Raw genomic sequence first — 25931 nt, 5'->3', positions numbered from 1 at the left:
TTATATCCCTAGATGGCTATCTTTCCGCAGCCGGCTGCCTAAGATTTTTAAAATTTCAACCGATAAACAAATTGCTCATGGTCGCATCACCTACCACAGTGAATCCTGACCTGATACCCATCTTACTAACCCCTCAAAACTCATGTGATACTTTGTCGGAGACGCAGCTGATTTAGCGGTCCCATCACTCAAGTATCGGCTAACATTCCCATCCACTTCCCTGTGTCTTACCTCTGGTCGTGGCCGGCGTCGGTATTGATCAGCATGATAGGGACCTTTGAAAATTGCGAAGGGGTGATGATTGGTTCCTACTTTTCATCTGTGGTCCACGGAGCAATGTTTGGGGGTCCTGGTCAATAACGAAGTAGCACACAGAAAAAAATAATGTAAATTTTGAAGCTATAATTTTGGAAGGTTGAATATTACCTCTTTTATGATGTAAAAAACGAAACTATTGGCACTACGCCCCCCGGGGCATGGCCTTCCTCTAACGTGGGATTTCTGCTCCAGCGCCTCTGACGAGACAGGAGAAACCGGGACCGACGTTTTACTTCACCATCCGATAGAAGCTCAGTGGATAAGGCGGGAATCGAACCCGCGTCTCATAGCATCATCGGGATCGGCAGCCGAAGCCGCTACCCCTGCGCCACGAGACTCATGTAATGTTACCTCAATTTAGACTGAAAAAGTGACATTACAACAGAAAAGTGGTAAAATTACACATTTCCAGAGGTAAAATTACACCTTTTTTCTGACATAAAAGATGTACCCCTTCCCAGATGTAATATTACCATGATTTTGTTTTCTGTGCAGCTACGGGTAGACACCAATGCTATGCTATTTATCATGACAAACAAGTGATCTAGTTGTATTATAAAATGATTATAATATTGATAAGACCAAAAACATTTGTTAACCAATCAATAACTAGAATTGATATAATAAATCTTACTTTCCAAAGAATCCGTCACCAGGAATGATTGTGATGGATGTGAGGAATAAAACTGATTGCAAATTAATAGCTTCCATAAATGTTAATGATGCCCCATTCCAAAAAGGAGGCGACACCCCAGCAGGGGTTTTAATTCTGCTGCAGTAACTAAGAAAGAACTAGAACCGTCACCATGCTTCAGTGTATAGTGGAACGAATGTTAATGTGAATGTGATACCATTGCTTTTGGCGGCAGTCGTAAATCATTTGTTTTACGGTGACGATGGTATTAAGATTGACTTATCTTACGAGGTATTTTTGGCTGTGATGTCATTGAAGTCCTTCTCAATGCTTATTTAATATTTTAGTTTTTTCTTTCAATCTAATCAGTCAAAAAATGCCATTATTTTCCGAACAGTTTTATTTATTTTTATTTGTCATTTTCTTTTCCTTTTCGACCTTACTAGCTAAAAACGCTATTTTCTCTCATTTGTTTTCGCTTCTTCTTTCGACTCATGCGTAAGCTTTACTAATTTTTATTTCTGCTTTCTTCCAATTCTTTGTTTTGAATTTTCTCGCTGGGAAAGCTACCTAAATCTATTTGTATCGAATTGTGCCGCCCCTAGCCCCTTCTCTATCCACTAACCTCACCTCACTCACCCGGACTAACCTTCACAAGTGACGTCGCTCCCTTCCCTAAATCTAGGCCTTAAATGTTACGGGCGGGTCTCGTAGATCTTCGCCAATGCCGTGCTGCTCGCTGGACTACGCGGCCGCGCCTGCTTCCCGGGAAGGCGATCCATCGTCAGTTCGTTTTTTTTCTGCATCTGGGACGATCTACAAAAGTCATCCTTCCAAGTATGTTTTACGTTGAGTTAAGTTGAGTAATTATTTGTACGGGATCACTTCGATGGCATGCCAGAGGATGTTCTATAGGGAGGTCGTTCTTGGGACTTCATCGGGGGAAGGCTCGCACAGTTTTTAAGTCTTTTTGTTGATTTTTGAGTTTTGTTTGTCGATCCTTACGAAACTAGTTCCCATTCGAGCTGATGCTTAGCACGTAGGGTTGGGCGCCCCCGCCGGGAGGCGTCACGAGCAGACTAATAGTAGAAAAATCTGTATGGCGATGGGGTTGAGTAGGATGGATAATTGTAATAGCTTGGGTAGGCAGAGGCCGCGGCGGCCGCAGTTGGAGCAGCGGTGCTGGCCGGAGTGGCGATGGCAGCTGAGTAGTAAGTTCGCTGAGGGTAGTCATACTGGGGCTGAAAGGCATGGGTGACGGCACTGGCCAGGTATGGGTTGTACTGGGGCTGAAAGGCAGCAAACTGTTGCTGCTGCTGCTGTTGCTGGTAGGCTGCGGCCATCAGGGCCAGCTGGCTCTGGTAGCTCGGATAGGTCTGGTAAGCGGACTGGTACGCGGACGGGTACGACTGGTACGGATTCCAGCTGTAGTAGGTCGGAACGTAGCTCGGGGTGTACGCCGGCGTGTACTGCGCAGGGCTGCTCATGTAATCGCTCACGTACGGATACGACTGGGGCAAGACGCTCTGAGCCTGTTGACCGTACCCTCCAAATCCAAGCTGCTGCTGCTGACTAGCCGCGATCACCTGCTGCTGAGCCTGCTGCTGCTTGGCCTTCAACCTCAAGCTGGCCAAAAACTTCTCCGTGTCAAAGTTGGGCGCCAACGTTCCGCTCATCTGCCCAATTGCCTGCTGCCGAGCGTCGTCAATTTCGGCCTCAATTTCATTCTGGGAGACGCGAGCCTCCTGAAATCCCGGTCCAACCAACAGTCCCATCGGGATTTCCTGATCCGCCGCCACCAGTCCATACTTTCCCTTGGTGACAAGCTTCTTGTTCACGGTGATGGGCAGACCCAGCGATCCAATCTCGGACGGTTTGATGCCAGCAATGGCGGTGGCCACGGGACGAGCAACGGCCAGACCACCGTCTCCGACGACAGCAGTGGCAACGGGTTTCGAAGACGCAACGCCGCCCTCGCCGGCGATGGCAAGACCTGTGGAATAAAAACAAGGGATTAGGTTGTTTGTATGTGTTTAATTTGGCCTGGGATGGTTTGTTGGCAGTACTTTTGAAGTACACAGTAGAAGATTGTGTAAATTTGAAAGGTGTAATTTTGAAAAGTTGAATGATGCCTCTTTCCTGTTGTTGACTGAAAATGTAACATTACACCAGAATAGTGGTAAAATTACACATTTTTAGGTAAAATTAAACATTTTTTTGTGATAAAAAATGTACCCATTTCTAGATGTAATATTATTGTATTTGACTCAATTTCAAATTTTCAAAAGGTTGGCATAAACCGTAGAGCTATTTGCAGAGACATTCTTTCTGTGAGGTAAAACTGACAGTTTTTTTTATTGCAAAAAAAACTTTGATGAGTTTTACATTAACCAACAGTTTGTAAGCTTGTTGTATACAGGTTAAATCCAGTTTCTTGAAAGCATACATAAAGCAAAATAAGAAACTGAAACTGAATAAAATATGGCAAAGTATTTGAATTATTTAAAGATTTCTCAAATCAGTTAAGTATAAAAAATTGCATATTTCAAGAACAAATTTTTCCATTTCCAACATTGCCTTCGAAAAATGTAGGGCAAATTCTAAAAAAAATATAGGTATATCGGTAAAGTACACAGTAAAAAATTGTGTACTTTTGAAAGGTGTAATTTAAGAAGGTTGAATGATGTAATTTTACCTCAATTTAGACTGGAAAAGCGACATTACAACAGAAGAGTGGTAAAATTACACAATTTCCGAGGTAAAATAACACATTTTTTCTGACTTAAAAGATGAACCCCTTCCCACATGTAATATTACCATGATTTTTTTCAGTGTATAACTTACGTATAATTATTTTTCTACAACAAGATTACTTCCTGAGAATAGTCCCTGAAGCACGATAGAATGATAATTATACACATCTAATAAACAATATATTATGAATATTGCTCGATTTTTTTTTAGGTAGAAATCAAATAAATTTCATTAGAAAATTCATTGAAGTAAACCAAAATATAACATGGGTAATTCTCCGCCAACTCACACAGCAGTTATCCCGACCCCTCTTCGATTTGCGTGAAACTTTGTCCTAAAGGGTAACTTTTGTCCCTGATCACGAAACCGAGGTCCGTTTTTTGATATCTCGTGACGGAGGGGCGGTACGTCCCCTTCCATTTTTGAACATGTGAAAAAGAGGTGTTTTTCAATAATTTGCAGCCTGAAACGGTGATGAGATAGAAATTTGGTGTCAAAGGGACTTTTATGTAAAATTAGACGCCCGATTTGATGGCGTACTCAGAATTCCGAATAAACGTATTTTTCATCGAAAAAAACACTAAAAAATTTGAAAATTCTCCCATTTTCCGTTACTCGACTGTAAAAAATTTTGGAACATGTCATTTTATGGGAAATTTAATGTTTTTTTCGAATCTACATTGACCCAGAAGGGTAATTTTTTCATTTAGAACAAAAATTTTCATTTTAAAATTTCGTGTTTTTTCTAACTTTGCAGGGTTATTTTTTAGAGTGTAACAATGTTCTACAAAGTTGTAGAACAGACAATTTCAAAAATTTTGATATATAGACATAAGGGGTTTGCTTATAAACATCACGAGTTATCGCGATTTTACGAAAAAAAGTTTTGAAAAAGTTGGTCGTCATCGATCATGGCCATTCATGGTCACCCGCGACAGACACGGACGGCGAAACAAAGAGAAACGCAAAAAGTAACTTTTTCAAAACTTTTTTTTCGTAAAATCGCGATAACTCGTGATGTTTATGAGCAAACCCCTTATGTCTGTATATCAAAATTTTTGTAATTGTCTGTTCTACAACTTTGTACAACATTGTTACACTCTAAAAAATAACCCTGCAAAGTTAGAAAAAACACGAAATTTTAAAATGAAAAATTTTGTGCTAAATGAAAAAATGACACTTCTGGGACAACGTAGATTCGAAAAGTACATTAAATTTCCCATAAAATTACATGTTCCAAAATTTTTTACAGTCGAGTAACGGAAAATGGGAGAATTTTTAAAACTTTTTTAGTGTTTTTTTTCGATGTAAAATACGTTTATTCGGAATTCTGAGTACGCCATCAAATCGGGCGTCTAATTTTACATAAAGTTCCCTTTGACACCAAATTTCTATCCCATCACCGTTTCAGGCTGCAAATTGTTGAAAAACACCTCTTTTTTCGCATGTTCAAAAATGGAAGGGGTCGTACCGCCCCTCCGTCATGAGATATCAAAAAACGGACCTCGGTTTCGTGATCAGGGACAAAAGTTACCCTTTAGGACAAGGTTTCACGCAAATCGAAGAGGGGTCGGGGCAACTTTTCCCGATTTCGTGTGAGTTGATAGAGAATTACCCACATCTATCACCATAAGGAAATAAAACTAAGCTTAAGTTTTGTTGATTTTAAAAAAATGTTATACTGTAACAAATTTATGTGTCAAATATTGCTAAAAAACAAGTATTTTAGTTGAAAAAAATGAATCGCCAGAATTATTTTATTTATATTTAACTGCCAAATTATACCATTTCATTTTTACACTTTTTGAACTCAAAATTACAAAACATCTTATTATTGCACATGAAACTGTGACTGATTTCATTTCACTAATATTTTTTATCATAGGATTTGTAAACAAGCAATCTGTCCATTCTTTTATTGAAAACATTGACTGCCGAAAGCAGGATGTCAGGTTACAAATCTACATTGAATCATTGTTTTTTTTTTCAAATTTCTTATAAAAGCCGGGGTAGAGCGAGGCTACTGAATAAAAAAACGTGGTTATGAAATAAAAAATGTCTTATATTACACTGAAAATTTGCAAACTTATCACATTTCCATTGTAACTTTTCCAATCTAATTTAAATTTTCTTTAAAACGAATTGTTCAAAACAAAAAATAAATAATTAAAAGTTTGATTTAAGATAAGCACTAGGGTGGGTACGTTTTTCAAAAAGTTCTCGGATCAAGTTTTAGTATGGCTCCCCTTGTAGGGCATGCCCATAGGGACTTTCATGCCAAATATCAGCTCATTTGATTGTAAACTGGCTGCGCGCATCAGGGTTAAAGTTTACATGGGAATTCCTATGGGAAAATTGGAACTTTTTGTTCAAGCGCTCCTACAGGTCTGGGAAAATAACGCGCCAACTTCTGGTATGGTCAGGCCTATGGGGAATGGTCTGGAGAACAATTTCCCGAAGAGATCATATGGATTCGTTGTCCCTAGACCTGGCGCATCGGCAAACAATCCGATGTCTCCGGAATCAACGGTTTTTCCTGAAAAAGCATCAAATTTTCCTTAGCATGCTATGAAAGCTTGATGCACACCGCGACGCTATAGTCAGGTAGCTACCACGTGGGTGAAAAACGGCTGGAATATTCAATTGCAAACTTTCTTTTAACTAGAAAATGATCATTGCGAGCAATCCTGATATTATTCAGTCGAATTCTGAATCTTTGCATAGCAAATTTGTATTTTTTTGCAAATTTTTCATCCACGTGGTAGCTGCCTGACGTATGGCGTCGCGGTGTTCATTAAGTTTTCATAGCATGCTAAGGAAAATTTGATGCTTTTTCAGGAAAACTTGATTCCGGAGACATCGGATTGTTTCTGCGCCAGGTCTAGGGACAACGAATCCATTTGCTCTCTTCGGTAAATTGTTCTCCAGACCATTCCCATAGGCCTGACCATATGGCGCGTGATTTTCTCAGACCTGTAGGAGCGCTTGAACAAAGTTCCAATTTCCCATAAATTCCCATGTAAACAACCTGCGCTTTACAACCAAATGAGCTGATATTTGGCATGAAAGTCCCTATGGGCATGCCCTACAAGGGGAACCATAATAAAACTTGATCCGAGAACTTTTTGAAAAACGTACCCACCCTAATAAGCACACTTTTCTAAAAACTGTTTAGAAAAATTTCCAAACGTTATTTTCTTTTCTATTATTTTTTTTTCAGACCCTACAAAAAGTCTTTACTGGAATGTTCGTTCATAGATTTATAAGACTAAATTTCATTGACATGTTATAAATATTCACAAAACTGTAAAGATTTAATGATAAGTGTTTAAGCCTTATAAAAAATCAAGCATAGTAAAAAAATCATTTTCAGTAATAATTTTACAAAATGCCGATGAAGATAAATTTATCCCAAATACTTGTTCTTTTGTTTTTGAAAAGCTTGACCAAATTTTTTGCATCCAAATCCATGTTACAGCCATCCCACATATTCGGAACGGTTTCCAGATCGACCAATGTTCAAAAAATCATAGCAAATCGATAATTGAACTTAATGATTCGCTTTTACCTTCATTTGAAAGCTTTTCTTGCGATCTTTCGAATGCTGTATCGAACATCTGCAAATTTTAACTTTTATATGAAGTTTTTCAAGAATAACTTTGACCCTTGAAATCCACAAATTCGGAACACTTTTTTCTTACGAATGTTAACAAACTTTGGATCCTTCCAGAAGTACATATTTATTACCAAATAATGACTTCACACACTGAAACCAATGAAACTCAAGCTTAGTGATGTTTTATACATGGTTTGATAACTTTTTTTGTGAAAATATAAGTTAAATTCAGGTGTTCCACAATTGTGGGAGGTACAATAACATCCCACAATTATGAAACAGGCCATTTGGAGGCAATGTTTTGCTGCTCTGGACAAAATAGTCTTGGAATGAAGTTTTTTGTTCAAAAAGTACTACTTTCACTAGTGAAATAGCAAGATAATGTCCAAATGAAGGTTCTAAAAATAGTAAGGTCGACAGTAAAGCTACTTCTGGCATGCTATTGACAAATTATCATAAAAGTGTTCCGAATTTGTGGGTGTTCCGAATATGTGGGATGACTGTAGTTGATTGTTAAGCTTCCAAATCATGCCAAATTCTAAGCTTCAAGATACCTCAATTGAGAGGTATCTGTGGGATACAAAAGATTAAAAAAAATGTTTCTTAAGTGCTATTAACTTTAAAATGCCTTTTTCCTGGTTCTTAGCCCTTTTGAGCAATATTTTTTTATTTGAAAGCCATGGCAAAGCACAAAAGACAGTTACTTAACACAAAATTTACTAAATTCTGCACAAAACCCCCAGAAAAAAATGATTTTAAAAAAATTGTTTTACGCCTTTTTGAATTGTTGAAGTTTGTGAAGAAAACCCTTTTCAAAAATAAATTTTATTCAACTAACTTGATGAGAAGTATCCAAAGATACGGCCATTTTACTATAGATGTATTAGTTATATATTCAAAAATATCAACATTATAGAAACGCAATGAAATTCCACGAAACCTTACACATTTTTGTATTACAGGTAAGGTGAGAACCTTCCTTCAAGAGAATGTCGTTCACTTTTGATAGTAATTATCAATAAATCAATAGGAAATTTCAAAATTGTGAAAATTTAGCATAAATTGGACGCATTCAACATAAAAATATTATTTTTGAAGACATATCGTCGCTGTCGTGCATTTTGGTCCAAATTGAATTAAGAACGCCATTTTGTACAGCTCACAATGCCTATCTTTGACCTTCACAGATCCCCAAAACTCGATTTTAAACACGAGATATTTAATAAAAACCGAAAAAACTGAATATGAATAGAAGTTTCAATCTTGTCGTGTTATTTTGACACAGCCTGAAAATTGATGTACGTGCGACAATTGGCCATAGGGATTTCAGGTCAGAAAACGTATGACACAGGTACGAGCTCGACTACCGTAAACATTTGTATTTATAAATAACTCGGGACCTTGGAAAACAAAATCAACCAAACTTCAGGACGATGCACAGAATGATCAACCACACAAAACGTGTTTGTTATTGTTTACATTGAGTGCTCTCGTTTTTGTTATTCAAGGTCAAACATTGTAACGCGTTTTTCTCGGAACGTCAAAAAGCGATGTGCGACAGGTTAACACGACAGCTTCGATATGTTGATCTCTTGTATACGGAGTTGGACAGTGCTTTAGTTACTCACCAACTGGCTTAGCTTCCGCAATCGAAGCCTCCTTTTCGGGCGAGTTCACCTGTACACTGTCGTCAGCCTGGGCCGAAACGCTGTCCTCCTCGCCGACATTTTCCTCCTCTTCCTTCTTCTTGTGGTGGGCGGTCGTGGGCTGCGGCTTTTCCTCCTCCTTGCCCTTGAATCCCGGGAACGAGGTGACCTTGTAGCTCGTGGTCTTCTTCTTCTGGGCATCCGATTGGGCGTTCTGCTGGTCGTATTCGGCTAAAATTTGAAGTTTGGGGTAAGTATTTAGATGTTCTAAGGGGGGATAGGGGTGTTATTACAGTTGAACAAAAACTTGATCGCATCGTGATCATCGTCCTGCTGCTGGATGTGGGCCAACTTCTGCGCCGCCACGCCCAGCTTCTCCAGGTTGTCGGCGTACACCTTCTTCTGGTCCGGCGACAGTTTTCCCGTCTTCTTGACCTGGTCCTGCAGCGTCACAAGCGAAGCGGCCGCCTTCTGGATGTTGAGCAGGTAGTCCCCGAAGGACTGATCGGCCGCCCGGATCTCGTCGTCCTCCGCCAGGATCTCCTCGTTGTTCTTCAGCTCGTCTACGATCTGGTGAACTTTTAGTTCCATATCTTCTTCGTCTTCACCGCGCAGTATTTTGCTCACCACTGTTCCGTCCGAGTTTTTGCGGATCTCGAGGATCTGGCCGCGGGCACCCCCGTAGAACGGCAGCTTCAGGACGTCCGCCGCGGAGCGATGTTCGGGCCTGCGGAGAGATTGGGGGGAGGGGCGGGTTTGGTGGAGAAAATGGGGAAGAGAAAGAGAGAAACGAGGGCGTCAACACTGAGACCAAATCGGACGAGGTCAAGTTTTGGGTGGGTGGGTTTTTGACGGGGGTCTTAATTACCTAGTAGTAGTTCAAGAGCACGCGGCTTGGAAGGTGGTTTCCAGGACGGGCAGGAAAGGTGGTGAGGCGGGAGATAGTGCAGGAAAGGTGGTTGAAGAAGTAGGTGTACACAGCTGGATGCGGTCGTGCATCCCAATAAGGCTTAGAGGAGAGGTGCAGCGAACTTCAAGCAAACGCATGGTATATTGGTATATTTACAGTGAACGAAAGCGTGAAGACCTAGGAAAACTGTAATGTTGCGTGCCGGTCACGTCTGCGCAAGCAGGTCAACCTGTCAATGCAAGACCTTGATCAAGATGGGGGAGGTGGACGTGCGCTAAGAAAACCAACTGTTTTACACTATTTACAACCAAATATTGGTGTCTTTTATTGTTCGGAACCGCTTCTATGTATGTGTGCAATGCATGAATGTGTGAAGTCTTTTTGTTCTTACGAATAATTAATTTACATAGTCTACAATAAGATCGGCTTGGGCGTGCGCCCTCCCGTTGGCGCCCACGATCGCCACCGACTGCGGTCGGAAGAGGATCTTAGTTGAACTACCGTGCTTGAGAATGGCGTGCGACACCGGAGTCGAGATCGCCGTTCCACCGTTGCCGGAGATGGCCTTTGAGTTGGGCTCCAGAATGAGCGAAGCTTCGTCGCGGTTATCGGTCGTTGGGACGCCGTAGAAGGGATAACTCGCGGTTCCCGTTGGAAGCACGGGGGATCGTGCGATCGGTTGATCGGCGGCCGTTGAACCCGAAGCCGTCACCAGGACGGGTTGCTCGGGTAGAGTCGCTTGGAACTGGGACGCATCTTGCTGAATTAATGGAGCAAACTGTTGAGGTTGATATTGAACCGCTTGAACTGGTTGAACTGGTTGGATCGCTTGAACTGGTTGAATCGCTTGCAACTGAAGCGGTACAAGCTGAACCTCTACTGGAGTCTGTAAGCGAGCTGATTGCTGCTGTGCAGCTTGACGTTGAGGAGCTGCCGGTCTTGGTCTCGCTGGAGTCTTTGGCAGCTGCACGAGCTTCGCTGGCTTCACCATGCCCGGTGTTACGTTCCGCAGCTTCGTAACTTGCATCTTTTGCACTTTGAACTGCTTGTTCGGTTGCTGAACCGCTTGTACGTACGGTGCACTCATGACGCGCTTCGGTTTCTTCTGCTTCCGTCCCTGGGTCAGCGAGGCGGGACGTCCCCGTGCGTCGGTCAGCTTGATCGGTGTAACCGTAATCGGTGGTTGTGGTGACGGATTCACCGCGCCGCCGTAGGTTTTCGGAATCCGTGCGAACGGATGCGGTGCGAACGCTTCCGCTGGAATGAGCTGAAACGAGCCTTCACCGGCGCCGTAGGGGAAGAACGTAGCTGCCGTTGCTGGCGGTGGGTAGTTCAGGTTCACGTTGGAACCCGGTGCAAGCAGGTAGGGTGAGGGAAACTGTGACGCTGCCTGTTGTGGCTGGAAGGGGAAGAAGCTTAACGAGGCAAGGGAGTGGGGAGAGAGAGAGCAGGGGAAAGAAAAGAACATTCGATTACTTAGCTGGATCGCGGAGCTGAAGTTGGCGGGGGTTAGAAGCGGTTACCGGCTGTACTTGCTGTTAGGAACTAGGATGAAGATTAGAGGTTACGAGTGCGGGTTGCAACCACCACGGCATGCACGGTCTTAGCGCTACAAGTGAAACAGGTTTGTTTTTTTTTGTGGGTATTACTCGATAGTTTTATTTTAAAAGTAATCCTAAAGTACAATACTATTACGGTCAAGTCGAATAAATGCGAAATCTTGGCAGAGATCCGGATGTCGGACATGTAGTGACGATCTCCAGTGATGGCAAGTGTCTCGTATGAAATTTGTACACAAGATATTTACAGCATGGCCACTTAAACTCCTCTCAAACACGGCTCAATTCCGATAGTACACCACGGGACCGTTCGCCACCAGGACGGCATCGAGTGGCAGGCTTCTCTTGGTAGCATTGATCGTCTTGCCCAGGTCTACGGACTCCGGAACGGCGTAGATTTTTGCACCCGGTCCGGCAATCGTCAAGCTCCTCGGATGGGTGATGGCCGTCCCGTTGGGACCGACAATTGCCGTGCCTCCGCTTCCGGCCGTGGCAATACCTCCCGGTCCGGCGATCGCAATACCTCCCTGGCGCACTCGCAGACGCTGAATCACGATGCCGCCGTTGCCGGGGTCGGTTTGACGGTTGAATAGCCCGAATGGACCTTTCTCCTGTTCAAGCTCCGCTTGAGGAGCGGTAGCATCCGATGTTTCCGAGAAGTCTAGTTGTTGCAGTTCTTTAATGTCTGACGGTTCCAGCGTGGTGGTCGGAGTGCTCGAAGGAATGAACCGGTTGGTGAAGTTCTGGAAGGTAGCCGTTATGTTGAAGCTACGACTAGTGCCGCGGACACCTTTGTTTAGCATCATCACCTCTAAATCAGCCTGCTCGTCACTGTTCTCCTCGCTGGAATCAGTCAATTTGCTGTTCATAAACTTATCATTCGCAAACTTTTCCGTGACGGGCAATACCTGCTGCTTCTCGTCCTCATCGTCATCCAAATCGTAATCAACAGCGTCCAGCACCTCCTCCAGCAGGTCCTCATCCACCTTATCCTCCTCCACAACTTCGGCCATGTCCTCTACCATACCTTTCCCCTTCTTCACCTTCCTCTCCTCATCCTCCATGGCCTTTCCCCTGCTCCTGAAACCCTGCAGCGATCCAAAGTTGACCGTGCTCGGAATGTACCGCACCTCGCTGGACCGCCCGTCAGCCGACGGAACAGCGATCGGCAGCACGAAGATCTTCGGACTCAATTCCTTGCTCCGCTTAATCTCCAGCACCTCCCCGGACTGAAACGCCCTCGGACCATCCACCATCGGAACCCTCAAGTACGGTGCCGGATAGTAGTAGACCTGTGCCCTGAACGGATCCACCGTAGACACCAACCGTTCACCCGTGAACTGCTTGAACATCGGAACCGGTGCCGCGGGACTCATGGTCGTGGTGCGAAAATTCAACGGCTGGTAGACCGGCCGGGGATAAAAGTACCCTTCGTTGAAGTTGGACGTCCGCGGAAAGGCCACCTCCTGCTTCTTCCGGTAGCCCATGGCGATGTTGATGCGTTCGATTTCGCGCAGGATGCGTTGCGTTTCCTCGATCGAGCCGCGCTGCTCGATGAAGGGGGGATCGACGAGGGCGCGGGGTTGCGCAAAGAGGCGCCGCATCAGCTGGGGTTCGACTCTGGAACGAGGGGAAAGAAGAAGAAAAAGGGGAGGGGGGCTCAGTGCGATGGGAAATGATTGATGAGATGTTTGTGTGAAAATGAGAAGAGAATGTTTGTCGAGAAATACATAAAAATATTAAACTATATGGAAAGACATTTTGAGCAGTTGAAAGATGTTTTTGCAGATTTATCTGTTCTATTTATTATTATGTTGAGAATATTGACAAATCAAGATATTTAAAAATATTAAAAGATGGATAATCGCTAGGGTTTCTTTGAAACATTCATAAATTTAGCGGAATCTAGGTGAAAATTTTAAAATGTCCTGTGATAACTTATTTGCTTATTTGAATGTCATAACACTTTTATGGTATCACTTGTGGGATTTAAGCCCATTAAACCCACCATATTAAGCCCTGCAATAAAAGGAAAAATGGAAAATTAAACCACCTTAACACTTAATTGCTCAGGTAGTTATTTTACCCCAATTTTTATAACTTATAACTTTTGGTAAAATTGGCCAAATTGATTGCTCCCAGCTGCAATAAATCCAGATTTTGCTGAATTTTCAACTTTTATAAGAAGGGAAAAAATGGTCCAATTTAATCGAAGATATTCCGGATTCTGTTGGGGTACCTCGGCCCTCCTGTCTAGGTTTTTGATCAATATAACAAAAACTTTTTTTATAAATCAATGCCAGGGATGAGACAAACCATGAAAACATCATCCTAATACATCATCATGCAAAAATAATTGGCATGGTTAAGTCCTACGATTCACCGGAGCCGGTTCCCACCACCAATCGACATCAGCTCAGTGCACCGTTTTTGGTGAAACCGGAACCATTTCAATTATTTTTGAAGGACGATGTATTAAATAATGCTTTCAATTTTTGCATCAATTGCGGCATTTTTCCGTGGATTTTTTTTTATTATATTCATTAAAAACTAACTTAATCCACCTGTGTGGCTGGTGGGTTTGGACATAAATTTCATTTGAATTATTTTAGATCTGGAATAAAAAGTACACAGATATTTCATAAGTAGTTATTACCTGAGACAGGGTTGTCAGATCTTAAAATTTGTGGACTCGTTTTAAAGGTCTTTCATTTACCTAACCAACGATGGGCCAGATGATGGATCTGGACATAGTTTACATACATTTAAGTGAGATCCGGCATCAAAAAATTACATAAATATTACTTATGTAGTCATAACTAGACACTGGTTTGCCAAATCTTCAATGTTTTAGACTCGTTGGAAAGGTCTTTCAATTGGCTATCCAACAATGTGTAACATTATGATATTTGAATCAATTTCTTACCAGTTATCTATCATCCAAATACATGACGAAATACATTTTTATGCAAAACTTTTTAAATACTTATCGAAACTTCAATTTGTATAAAACTCAATCTATGGGACCCTAAACCAATTCAAATGCAACCGGTTTGGATTAAATTGGTTCAGCCAGTGCCGAGAAACATGAGCTAGTCTGTTGGTCACATACATACATACATACACACACACAGACATTTGTTCAGTTTTCGATTCTGAGTCGATATGTATTTATGAAGGTGGATCTTCGAGCATTTAATAAAATGTTCATTTTTCGAGCTAGATTATAGCCTTACCTCAGTGAGGAAGGCAAAATCCACATAGGAGGGCCGAGGTACTTCAACGGAATCCGGAATATCTCCGGTTAAATTGAACCATATTTTCCCCGCTGTTGACACTGTTTAAACATTAAACACTGTGTGAATACCCCTTTGGCATAATACAAAATATGACCAATCTCTCAAAACAAAAATTTTGCCACACAAAGTTCACGAACAATTGTCTCTTAAAAAAGTTATATCACATGATTTGATTACAAAGTTTTCTTACAACTTATTATTGAAGTTTGAACAACTTCCAAAATTTTAATAAAACATCTGCATTTTTAACTTTTTATTCATCCATGTTAAACAAAATATCCTAAAATCACAAACATTTAAGAGCAGTTCGAAATTCTTACAGCATTTAAATTAATTATTTATTTAAATGTTGAATTTATGAATGAAATACAATAAAAACTGATTAAATATTACACATTTTATATAACTTCAAATCAATTCAACCTCATGAACATTGGAGTTTTAAAGCAAAACATATTTTGCTACCTGATTTTTTGAATATATTTTGAAGAGAAACTTTGAAAGTTGGAATAAAATTCGCAAGGGTTTTAAAATAGCTTCGTTCACAATGTCAATAGATCGCTGCCTCTGTGCTCTCTTGTGCTAACTAGATAGGAAACCCTGCAAGCTTAGTGCAAGAGAGCACAGAGGCATCGAGATATAGAAACATAAATATATAGTTGTTGGTAATCTGTATATTTGAAACAAAATATGAACTAATTAAAGTATAATAATACTAATTTTTGGTTAGGAAACTCAAATGTTCTTAATTTGCAAACATAACTTTTCATTTTTTATATAAAGAAAGGTTTATTCGTTAAAAAAACTTTTCAGCAGAAATCATTTTTACATGAATATGTTCATGTTGTTTGTGGTAAAGTTCAGCATGAAATTTTGAAACTAGGTAAAAGTTGTTGCTGTTCTTTAATTTTTTTATGTTTCAGCAGATTTTATGTAATGTATGTTAACTTTTTAATAGACTGTAGTTTTTGCTTGATTTATTGATTTATAATTGATGTGATTAAGAAATACTTGTTTATAGATAATGACAAAAAGTAATTTGTTCCAAAATTATATTTTTCCGGTCGATTGGACACATGACTTAAAAAAGGTTAGTATAAGTTCATCAAGTTTCATGAAAATTAAGAACTTTATGAACATGAAGCAAATGTCGAACACCTCACGTAGTTGAGAAATAAATTAATTACATTTCGTTATTTGTGTGCTATCTTATGACAACGACCATTCAGTACTTTTCGAGAAAATTGATTTTTTTATGAAATTATTTTGAGTTGGGACTTGGTTAAAACCAATTCGGCAATTTATAAAGGTATGGACATGGTTAATATTTTCAAAACAAGGAATGACGGCGTCAACCCTTTTGAAAAAATCGGTTCCTATACTATCGCTAAACAAACGCTCTAAGTCAACTAATTTGAAAACACCAGTTAAAAGAAGCGCAGAATTCCCATACAATCTAAAATAAACTCAAATCGATTGATTAACCGACTCAATCTGTATATTTTCAAAAACAAAAATTGGAACTGCTTTTGAAAAATGTGTATCAATAAATATTTGTTAAAAATATGACAACATTTCCGCATTTTCCATCAATTTGTTTATGTCACAAGTGTGTTTTGCGATTTCCGGGAAACGGAAGTGAATTGTAAAAAATGGATAAAGCATCTTGTAGTACAACAAAACGTCATCATCAACTCATTTTCGACCAAAATGGTCGATGTCGCAATATAGCACACAACAGATGATATGTCAATAACTGAACATACCTCATTATACTGTTCGGAATAAAAAGTTTCATTAAAAACAGGAAAAAAGATAAATCCGCATAAAATCACCTTTATTCAAATTAAACCATATATAACCAAGTTCAAACAAACGATGAGCTTCTGCTTTCGTAGTCCAAAAACGTATCTAAAGAAATTGATTTGGTCAGTCAGCACACGGTGCACCATTGCAAAGAATCGATCGACTTTTGACACAACAACACATAGAATTAATAAAACAAATTTTGTTAAGCACAGCAACTAAAGCAAGCAGCTCATCATTGGTATTAAACTTGTAGTAGAACGCTATTTACAGAGATAGGGTAAGAGCAAGCAGGGAACATTAATCGAGATTAAAAACGTACCTGTATTTACGCTACACGATATCGTTATTTGTGTGTTTTCTTCGCAATTTATGCCTCATTTCAGCAAATTTACTGTTACATAGAAAGCACATCACAAACAAGGCACATTCACTTGGTGAGAGAGAGGGAAAAGTTAGAACAACAAAAAAAGATGCATCGACTAAAACGAACATAAATCGAAACACAAACACACGCAAGCGATTCTCGATCGGATTCTTCTCACACATAATTCTTCCTTTAGAACAAAAACAACAGAAAAAAGCACAGGAAAGCCCGCCAGTTAAGGGTCCAGCGCGCAGATGAAAAGCTCCCCCCCTCGAGTGGACCCTTAACTGTCGTGAGCACGCGATCGTAATTTCGTTTTTTCTTTTCTTTTTCATGTTGCACCGCAGCTGCTGCCGTCGTCATCGTTCGTGTGGTCGCGTCGTTTCGTCGTCACGAGTTTTGCAGAGTCATCGTGTGTTTGTGAACCCGCGAGATCTGATCTTCGTCAGTTTTTTCTTCCCTTTTGCAGAAGCTTCCCGCAGGAAGCTGCGAAAGTGGTGATTTGTGGAAACCCGAGCAGAAAAAAAAGTAATCGTGGGTAGAACACACCTTGTTATTAGAAGACGCGTTACAAAATATGTTCTTAATTTGTGTTCCTCTTTTGTCTCGGTTGTTTTTCTCATTGAATTAATGAGTAGAACTTTGTTAACCGAGAGTTGCCTCTGAAGAAATTATTTCCACCTTGCTTGTTATTATTATTCTGTTTTGGGCTTTTGTTCCTCTATTTACTGCATCCACAATTCTAAGCTTTTCCATCAGCATTTAATTTTGCTCCCTAAATCTGAAGCTCTCTTATACACAAGAGTGAAACTATATTCACATCTCTTCTCTTATTTTATGTAAATATAGTAGACTCTCTCGTTTTCGATATTGAAGGGACCGTCGAGAGAGGGAGTTATCATATTATAGAACGAAAAATCAAAGCTATCTTCCTGAATGGACTGAAAATTTTATTGACAGCTTGAGTAATCAGTTTTTTTACATTTATTTGTTTGACATGTCGAAGATTAATGCTTACTAAAATTATTGAAGCAATAAAATTTTAAATCTCCGAATATTTTTTTATCAATAAAAAGCCTAAATCCATCCAAAATCTCAAAATATTTACAATTTTTTATGAAAACTATTAAAGTATACATTTTTTTTTGTTGGACAATGTGATGTTAAAAAAATAAAGATCCATACAGCTAACAACTTTGGGCACTGCTAAACTGAATTGTGAAATTGCAATTCATAAGTAGTTATTCCCATTATTCTGTTCTTTTCACAGGCCTAAAAAAACTATGTAAAGAACTAATGAAATCATCTTTAGCTAAATCTACCTATGCAGTTGGTGTCTTTCTCACTCGTTACCAAAAATGGGTCACATTAATGATCTGGACTAAAAATTTTGAATCTAATTTATTACCTCTTTGAATAAAAAGTTCAGGGCAAATTTGGTTTTTGTATGGAATTATGGGATCCATCCAAAAACCACGTAAATACTTTTGTTTTAAATCTCAGGCTCTACTTAGGGTAGATAGATATTCCAAGTTGCATTGTAAAATCAATATGTTTTACGAACTCGATCTATCTAAACCTAAAATGTTATTTGGGAGTTCAGATATACTAACTGTTAGACTCGTTGGGGGAATGCTCTCTCTATCAATCTCTAACAAACGATGATTAATTCGGATATAGTTTTCATATAGGTAATCAAGATCCTGTTTCAAAAAATACATAAATATCACTTAGGTGGTTCAACATTTCAAAAGAGTAAACAAAATTAAATCCCTTTTGATATATAAATCATGATTTTGAAACTCTGAACAAAAACAAACATTGATTTTTTTAAACATTAAAATTTGAATTAAAAGTATTCAAGCTCTTTATCATCGATTAAAAATTTTTAGTTACTTGGATAATACTAAGAATTATGGTTTTTTTTCAGAAAAATTACAGCAAATCCAGCCATTTGAAAACATTTTTGCAGAGATGAACAAATATAGATAAGGATACTAATTTTTATAATGAAAAAAATAAAATACAAATTGTTACCTAAAACTTTTTGTAACTTGAAAAAAGTGAATATTCTCGAAATTTCAAGAGTTATTTTCGATTGAAAATTCAATTAAGATATAAATAATACATAATACATTTTTAAAAATATCAAGTGTTTTTTTTTCGTAAATAAAAAAATACATAAGGCCGCTGCAAATTATTGGCTCTGACAAAAAAAGAGATTAAAAATAAAAATAACGGGCCATAGTTTCAACATTTGAATGCAAAAAGTGTTTTATCAGATTAAAAAAATTATCAGCTTTGATGAAAGTTTCATTGCTTTTTTTTAAATTCTAGAGTGTACCTAACTTTTGCCAAAATAGAGTTTTTGTAAGGTAAATGAAAAAATATTTTTTTTTCTGTGTACTATAACTGTGTAAAATAACTATACATCAATTGGATCAGAAATTCCAATCTCAGGACATGGAAATTTATATTCATAGCAAATGTTGTGCGAATATCTCCCATGTTTGTGATACATGATGCAAAATGGATTAATTAGATCATGATTCATTCAAATAAAAAATACAAAATTCAAAATCGGAAAAAAATGCGAACAGCCAAATTAATTCGTTGAAAATTGTGTTCAAAAAAGCATAGAAGTATTTACAAAAAGTTTAGTATTCAAGAAAAATATTTTTGAAATCTGGTAGATATCTCAGCAACTAATGGTCCGATTTTCAATGTTATAACATGAAACATTTGTGAAATTTTCCGATCTTTTTGAAAAAAATATTTTATTTTATTTTTAAATCAAGACTAATATTTTATATGGGCCAAACATTGAATTTTACGCCCATTTAAAATGCTTGTCTTGATTAAAAAAATATAAAAATATCAAAAAAAAAATTTCGAAAAGATCGGAAAATTTTACGAATGTTTCATGTATTAACATTGAAGATCGGATCATTAGTTGCTGAGATATCGTCATTAGAAAATGATGGGTTGTTTTGGTGTGATTTACAAAACTTCAATTTTCGTGTTTCTTTTTCTTAAAGCGGCTCTATCTCAGTCACCCGAGGTCCAATCTTTAATGTCTCTTAGACAATTTTATAGCAAACTTTCTGAACTTTTCAAAAAAAATATTTTTAGAAATGGTCACTCATAGTGACTATTTTTAAAAATCGAAAAACTGCAAATATTTCGCTAAAATCAAACTTTCGGTGGCTATATCTTGAAAACGGAGCCCTTTATCAAAAAATCTATAAAGTTTTTCCGATTGCAAATTCAATTATGCATTAAAAAATAATGTCAAATTTGTTTTTGCATGAAACTTCGATTTTTTCCAAAAATCACTATTTTTTTCAAAAATTCTTAACTTGGCGGCAGATTTTTTGACCATGTTTCTCTATGGCTCAAAAGTTGCGGATTCTTGTCTCCTAAAACATATCAAAAAATCTCGAAAATGAAAAAATACATTTTTTGGGAAATTGAGTTTAAGTGAAAAAAAAAGTTGATTAAAAAATCTATAAAAAAAATCTATCTAAAATATGTTTTTCCGTGTACCTATTTTTTTCTCAATCAACAATGCCTACAACTTTGCAGAAGACACCAAATTGATCAGAAAATTCACTCAAAAGTTGCAGTTGTTTGAATATTTACATACAATTTTTGTATAGACAGCAGCCAAAATTGTATGGAGACTTGTATGGGTGAACCAATGACGCAAAATAGCTTATTTGGTCATAGGGAAGGCCCCCACAAAATTTGAGCCAAATCAAAAAATACAAATAAAATCCATTTCCGGTTTTGGTAGAGAATTGCTCACTTAGCTTTCTGGGATTCCTATCTAGTTAGTACAAGAGAGCAAAGAGTCATCGAAATGTTGCACACATATTTAAACATTTTTATTTTTTAATGATTCGTTGTCTGAAATATGCATTTTTATTCACTTTGTACTTTGAAACATTTCTTTATTTAAAATTGTTAACATAATTGGGTACGTTAGACGCGCTTGACATTTTGATAGTATTTATGTATTAGGATAAGCATAACAAGAAACGTGTGCACGTGCAAAGCATAGGTTACCGCACCCTCAAAACAAGCAATATGGAATGGGGTATGGGAATGAAATGAAATGAATACTAGGTACATGAAAGTGAGTTGATGAAAGTAACATCTAGGTCATGACAAAAACAACAACAGCGAAAACAAACAGGAAACGAGCCAAACTCTGATAAGGAAATCGGGGACGCTGAACACATCTGGGGTTCGACGGAAAGACGACTCGGTCTGTTAAACGATTTACACACCACAAACATTACACAACACTGAATGCTCCCATTCGAACCCGAACCCGTCAACGGATCATTTAGGAACAACTCTTGTATGTTGGGTTATTCATCGTTATTAGCTGTCGAAGAGGTGGCGAATCAAACACTTACTGCACTGCCTGGGGACGACATTGTATGCTGAGCACAAGCGTCGATAGAATACACGTCTGAAATTTGAAAAAAGAGAAATAAAGGTTAATAAAGGATTCAACAGTCTCGGCTAAGCTTTATCGATATTTGGCACAATTTTAAAATGAAAAGAACAAAAAAGCGCGCGAAATCAATTCAATTTGAAAATTATTCGAAACACCTCGCTGAATAATTCAGACCGCCAGCCCAGACAAAGAACTTCAACGCGGCAAGTGACGAACCCGAAAATTTTGAGCTGTCCGATTGAGCTGTCAAGAACCGTTTTGCCGGGCGTGCGTCTGGTCGCATACGAATTAATAACATTATTTCTGCTCAAAACGTGGTGTGAGAGAAATGTATTTGCATATCAACGTAATAATGGGTTGCGTGCGCGATTAGTGCGCGAATAGAGAGCGTCCAAGAGCGGGTCTAGACTTTGAGCGTGGTCTAGAATGAGGCAGGGATTTTTTAAATAAAGAAGAATAATCTAGGCCGATAACTGTTTTATATTAATACGATCATGGTGGTGGATGGTTTTGTCGTTGCTATTAGTATCTGCGATTTAAGATATGAGATGTCCCAGTTTCTTTTAATGAGTTGATAAATTCTGAATTAGATAATAAAATGTTAAATATTAACAGCAATCCTCCATCCCTTTAATAAACATAAGCAAATTCACATAAAACTCCATTTATTCCATCATCATCCAAATCACACTTTTCAAGCAACGATCAACTTCTGGTTGATGGCATGACCGACCAGCGGGGCCACATGGACCGATCCGGGGTTGGCAGCGACATACTTGGCCGCCGGAATAGCAGCTCCCAGGTAGTTGTTGTATCCGTAGCCGTAGGACGACGCCAGCGGAAGTCCCCACGGGCTGACCTTGGCAACGTTAGCCTGAACGACGGTCTTTCCACCGAGTCCGTACCAGTTGTTGATGTAGCCGTTTGAGTAGGTCGCTGGCCAAGCCGCAGCCGAGGACCACTGGTTGACACCGTACGGGTAGCTGTTCAAACCGCTCCAGGTGTTCAGGCCATTCCAGGAGTTGAGGCCATTCCATGTGTTCAGGCCGTTCCAGCCGTTCCATGAGTCTGCGCCATAGGTGGACACTGGCCATGCCGACGGGACATATCCAGCTTGGGCGGCAACGGCCAAGGTGGCAACGAACAGAGCGATGAAGGCCTAATCAGAGATTTTTTTTAGATTTGTACGAGAATTGTTAAAGTTCGACTTACGTTCATTGTTTTACGGATGATTGAGTCCTGGACAAACTCGAATGCTAACTGTTGAAGAACTGTTGGTGAACTGTACTTGACGGTATCTCTAGAATAGATTTTATACCTTATGTCGGTTCAAGTGACAAACATTCACTCACTATTCAGCTTTTCTAAAACCAGCCATCCGTAAATATAAGTTTAAGTTCATTTGATCAAGTTATTCTTCTTAAGGAAGTGATTGTCTTTAATTTGAAATTATTGCAAAGTTGACCTTCAGATAAAAACGTATAAAATTGGATATCTGGTCCCCAAACTGTATAGTTAAGCCAAAGCTCTTCTGCAGTTATAGCTACTCGAGTTTGTCCAGAAGTCAACCATCCGTGAAACCATGAACGTGAGTTAACCTAGGATTTGTCTCCTACAAATCTTCTAACCCAATTCAATTTGTCTAATCAGGCCTTCATCGCTCTGTTCGTTGCCACTTTGGCCGTTGTCGCCCAAGCTGGATATGTCCCGTCGGCGTGGCCTGCAGTGTCCACCTACGGCGTAGACTCGTGGAACGGCTGGAACGGACTCAACTCCTGGAACGGTCTCAACTCCTGGAATGGCCTGAACACCTGGAATGGTCTGAACAGCTACCCGTACGGAGTCAACCAGTGGTCTTCGGCGGTTTGGCCAGCGACCTACTCCAACGGCTACACCAACAACTGGTACGGACTCGGTGGAAAGACCGTTGTCCAGGCCAACGTTGCCAAGGTCAACCCGTGGGGACATCCGCTGGCGTCGTCCTACGGCTACGGATACAACAACTACCTGGGAGCAGCCATTCCGGCGGCCAAGTACGTTGCGGCCAACCCCGGATCGGTCCATGTGGCTCCGCTGGTTGGACATGCCATCAACCAGAAGCTGATCGTTGCTTGAAAAGTGTGATTTGGATGATGATGAAATAAACGGAACTGTGATTAATTTAAAAACGTTCAGATATCTTAGTTACTTTTAAAACATCAGATTACAGAAAAAACTCCATCAATTTCAAGCAATCACAAAGAAACTTAAATCAATCAATCAACTTCAGCAGGACTTCACACGACTTGTGATGGCAGTACACACAGTGATGACAAGATTACCGTAAAAGGTTCTTGTCCCCCCGATAGCCATTGGAATGTATTCCCCGCACGGTAGCATAACCCCGCAAGGACAACTTTTTCAAAGTCATTTAGAATCAATTATTCCAAGAGCGCGCGCGTAATCTTGGTGCGATCCGCGTCCCGCTGGGAGTTCGATTAAAGCATCGAACATGAGAACGTCCCAAGAAGATGAAAGAAAACGCACACACACACACAGGAAATGATCGGTCAATTTCTTTCAATAACAGTACCAATTTTGACGTGCGCAAGATGGGGCGTAAGAAAATCAAGAATTGACGAACACGCATGGGCGGTGTTCTATTTCTAAACCCGATTCTGGAGCATACAGAACGTTAGCAGCTTCAGACGAACGCGCAAAAGTGTTTTCGTTACTCTCCCGGGAAGAGAATAATGAATGAAAAATCTGAGCAATTTCAAAAAGCCATGAAATTATCAAATCGAACTTATTGTTAAGCCCCACAAAGTGATATTGAAAATCATCCTAGTCTGGAGAATAAGTAGGATAAAAGCGAACGGTTCCATTCGGCATCATCCCTCAGGAAAGAATTATTCTGGAGTTTGTTTTGATCAGGTCCAATCAACAAATATTTGTACTTAGTTTTTTGGGTGTTTTCAAAACAACCAAGGGTATTTATAAACACCCAAAAAGCCAGAAATCTTAATTTGTTTTATTGGACCTTTAAATAAATTCCAGGATTGTTTATCATTTTGACTAGAGAGTACAATTTTGCGTACCAGATATTTTTAATCTTGTGTTTTGAAATAAAAAGTGAATTGATATAACGTAAGCCACGGTGACATTGATAGGATTTCAATTTATTTTTGGAGTATTTTCCAACTGGTAAGGTTTTTCTCAAGACTTTTATTTGTATTGGGGTAGGACACACAAGGTCCATGCACTATTTAAAAAAAAGTTTTTTCAATAGTGTTTAAACAAATAGTTTTAGAGGGTGACGATCGAAAATTCCTGGGAAAAATTTCTCTGATATCTGATGCTGATATCTCAGCAACTAGTAGTCCGATTTACAATGTTAAAATATGAAACATTCGTGAAATTTTCCGATATTTTCAAAAACAATATTTTCATTTGTTTTAAAATCAAAATATTGTTTTCGAAAAGATCGAAAAATTTCACGAATGTTTCATGTTCTTACATTGTAAATCGGACCATTAGTTGCTGAAATATCGACGTTAGAAAATGGTGGATTGTTTGGGTGAGACTTACAAAACATTAATTTTCCTGCTTTTTAAGCCTTTGCATGGAAATATCTCAGCAACTATGGGTCGTATCAACTGAGTTCAAAAAGCAAAATATAGAGAATTTTCTCAGCCTTTCAAAAATATTTTTTTCAAAAGTTGCGCAAACATGGGCACTTATTTTAAAAAATGGAAAACTGTGACTATTTTCAAAAAAGTTACCATTGCAAATTTGATTTTATTTTTTTTTAAATCAGTAAAACGAAGTTGACTTTATAGCTGTCAGCCACCATTGCTGGTACCAACCACTAGTGTCTTCCTTTTTATCTACAAGGACTTCGCCGCCCTGGGCTCCTAATTGTATGAAAGTATGGCACGGAGCGACGGCGCCGAATACCCATATTTTCACAAAGAATTTTAGAGCGCCCGCCGCGGGATTCGAACCGGCGACCTCTGGATTGTAAGTCCAGTGCGCGGTCCGATTGATCCACACGGGCGGGAAATCAGTATTGATTCAAAAATTTAGAACTTGGTTAAATATTTTTTGCACAACCTGGAAATTTCTGAGAAGTTGGCATTTTATGTCTCCTAAAAAATTTGTTTTTTTTTTTGCAAATCAAGTTTTAGTGTCAAAAAGTTAAATTAAAAATCATCAAGTTTTTTTATCGTGTGTAATTTTTTTCAATGTTGTCCTTATCCATACCTACAACTTTGCCGAAGACACCAAATCGATCAAAAAATTCCTTCAAAAGATACAGATTTTTGAATTTTCATATATCATTTTTGTATGGGCAGCTGCCAAATTTATATGGAAAATTATATGAACGAACTAATGATGCAAAATGGCTTCTTTGGGCATACCGAAGGCACCAAAAAAATTTCATTCGGATTAAAAAATACAAAAATTAAAATTCAAAGCAAAAGATCGATTTCGTAGAGAACTGCAAAGAATCAGAAAATGAATTCCGTTTTCCGATTCAAATTCATTTCATGAAGAAAATCATGAAACCTTGAG

At 39.0% G+C, this 25931-nt stretch overlaps 3 protein-coding genes across 3 annotated transcripts in view; 1 reads left to right on the top strand and 2 right to left on the bottom strand.

The window, feature by feature from the left end:
• Positions 1-1800: 1800 nt before the first annotated feature.
• Positions 1801-25931, bottom strand: part of LOC6039875 — a 90655-nt gene continuing 66524 nt past the window's right edge. Inside the window, exons 2-8 of the mRNA XM_038261157.1 lie at positions 21334-21389; positions 11722-13057; positions 10285-11277; positions 10088-10107; positions 9262-9695; positions 8951-9199; positions 1801-2945 (exon numbers count right to left, since the gene is read on the bottom strand). Of these exons, the coding sequence (XP_038117085.1) occupies positions 2032-2945; positions 8951-9199; positions 9262-9695; positions 10088-10107; positions 10285-11277; positions 11722-13057; positions 21334-21389 (4002 nt within the window). The 3' untranslated portion in view covers positions 1801-2031. The remainder of the gene's footprint in view (positions 2946-8950; positions 9200-9261; positions 9696-10087; positions 10108-10284; positions 11278-11721; positions 13058-21333; positions 21390-25931) is intronic.
• On the bottom strand, positions 22026-22647 carry LOC119769747. Its single transcript, XM_038263277.1, has 2 exons — positions 22590-22647; positions 22026-22536 (listed from the first exon to the last, which is right to left on the bottom strand). Exons 1-2 carry the CDS (start codon positions 22593-22595, stop codon positions 22072-22074), a joined length of 471 nt encoding a protein of 156 aa, XP_038119205.1. The 5' UTR covers positions 22596-22647; the 3' UTR covers positions 22026-22071.
• LOC119769746 lies at positions 22907-23521 on the top strand. Its single transcript, XM_038263276.1, has 2 exons — positions 22907-22965; positions 23028-23521. Exons 1-2 carry the CDS (start codon positions 22960-22962, stop codon positions 23490-23492), a joined length of 471 nt encoding a protein of 156 aa, XP_038119204.1. The 5' UTR covers positions 22907-22959; the 3' UTR covers positions 23493-23521.

This window comes from Culex quinquefasciatus, chromosome 3 (assembly GCF_015732765.1).
Source record: "Culex quinquefasciatus strain JHB chromosome 3, VPISU_Cqui_1.0_pri_paternal, whole genome shotgun sequence".
Classification (NCBI taxonomy): domain Eukaryota; kingdom Metazoa; phylum Arthropoda; class Insecta; order Diptera; family Culicidae; genus Culex; species Culex quinquefasciatus.
The sequence above is the reverse complement of the archived record's forward strand: the minus strand, read 5'-3'. Positions and strand labels throughout refer to the sequence as shown.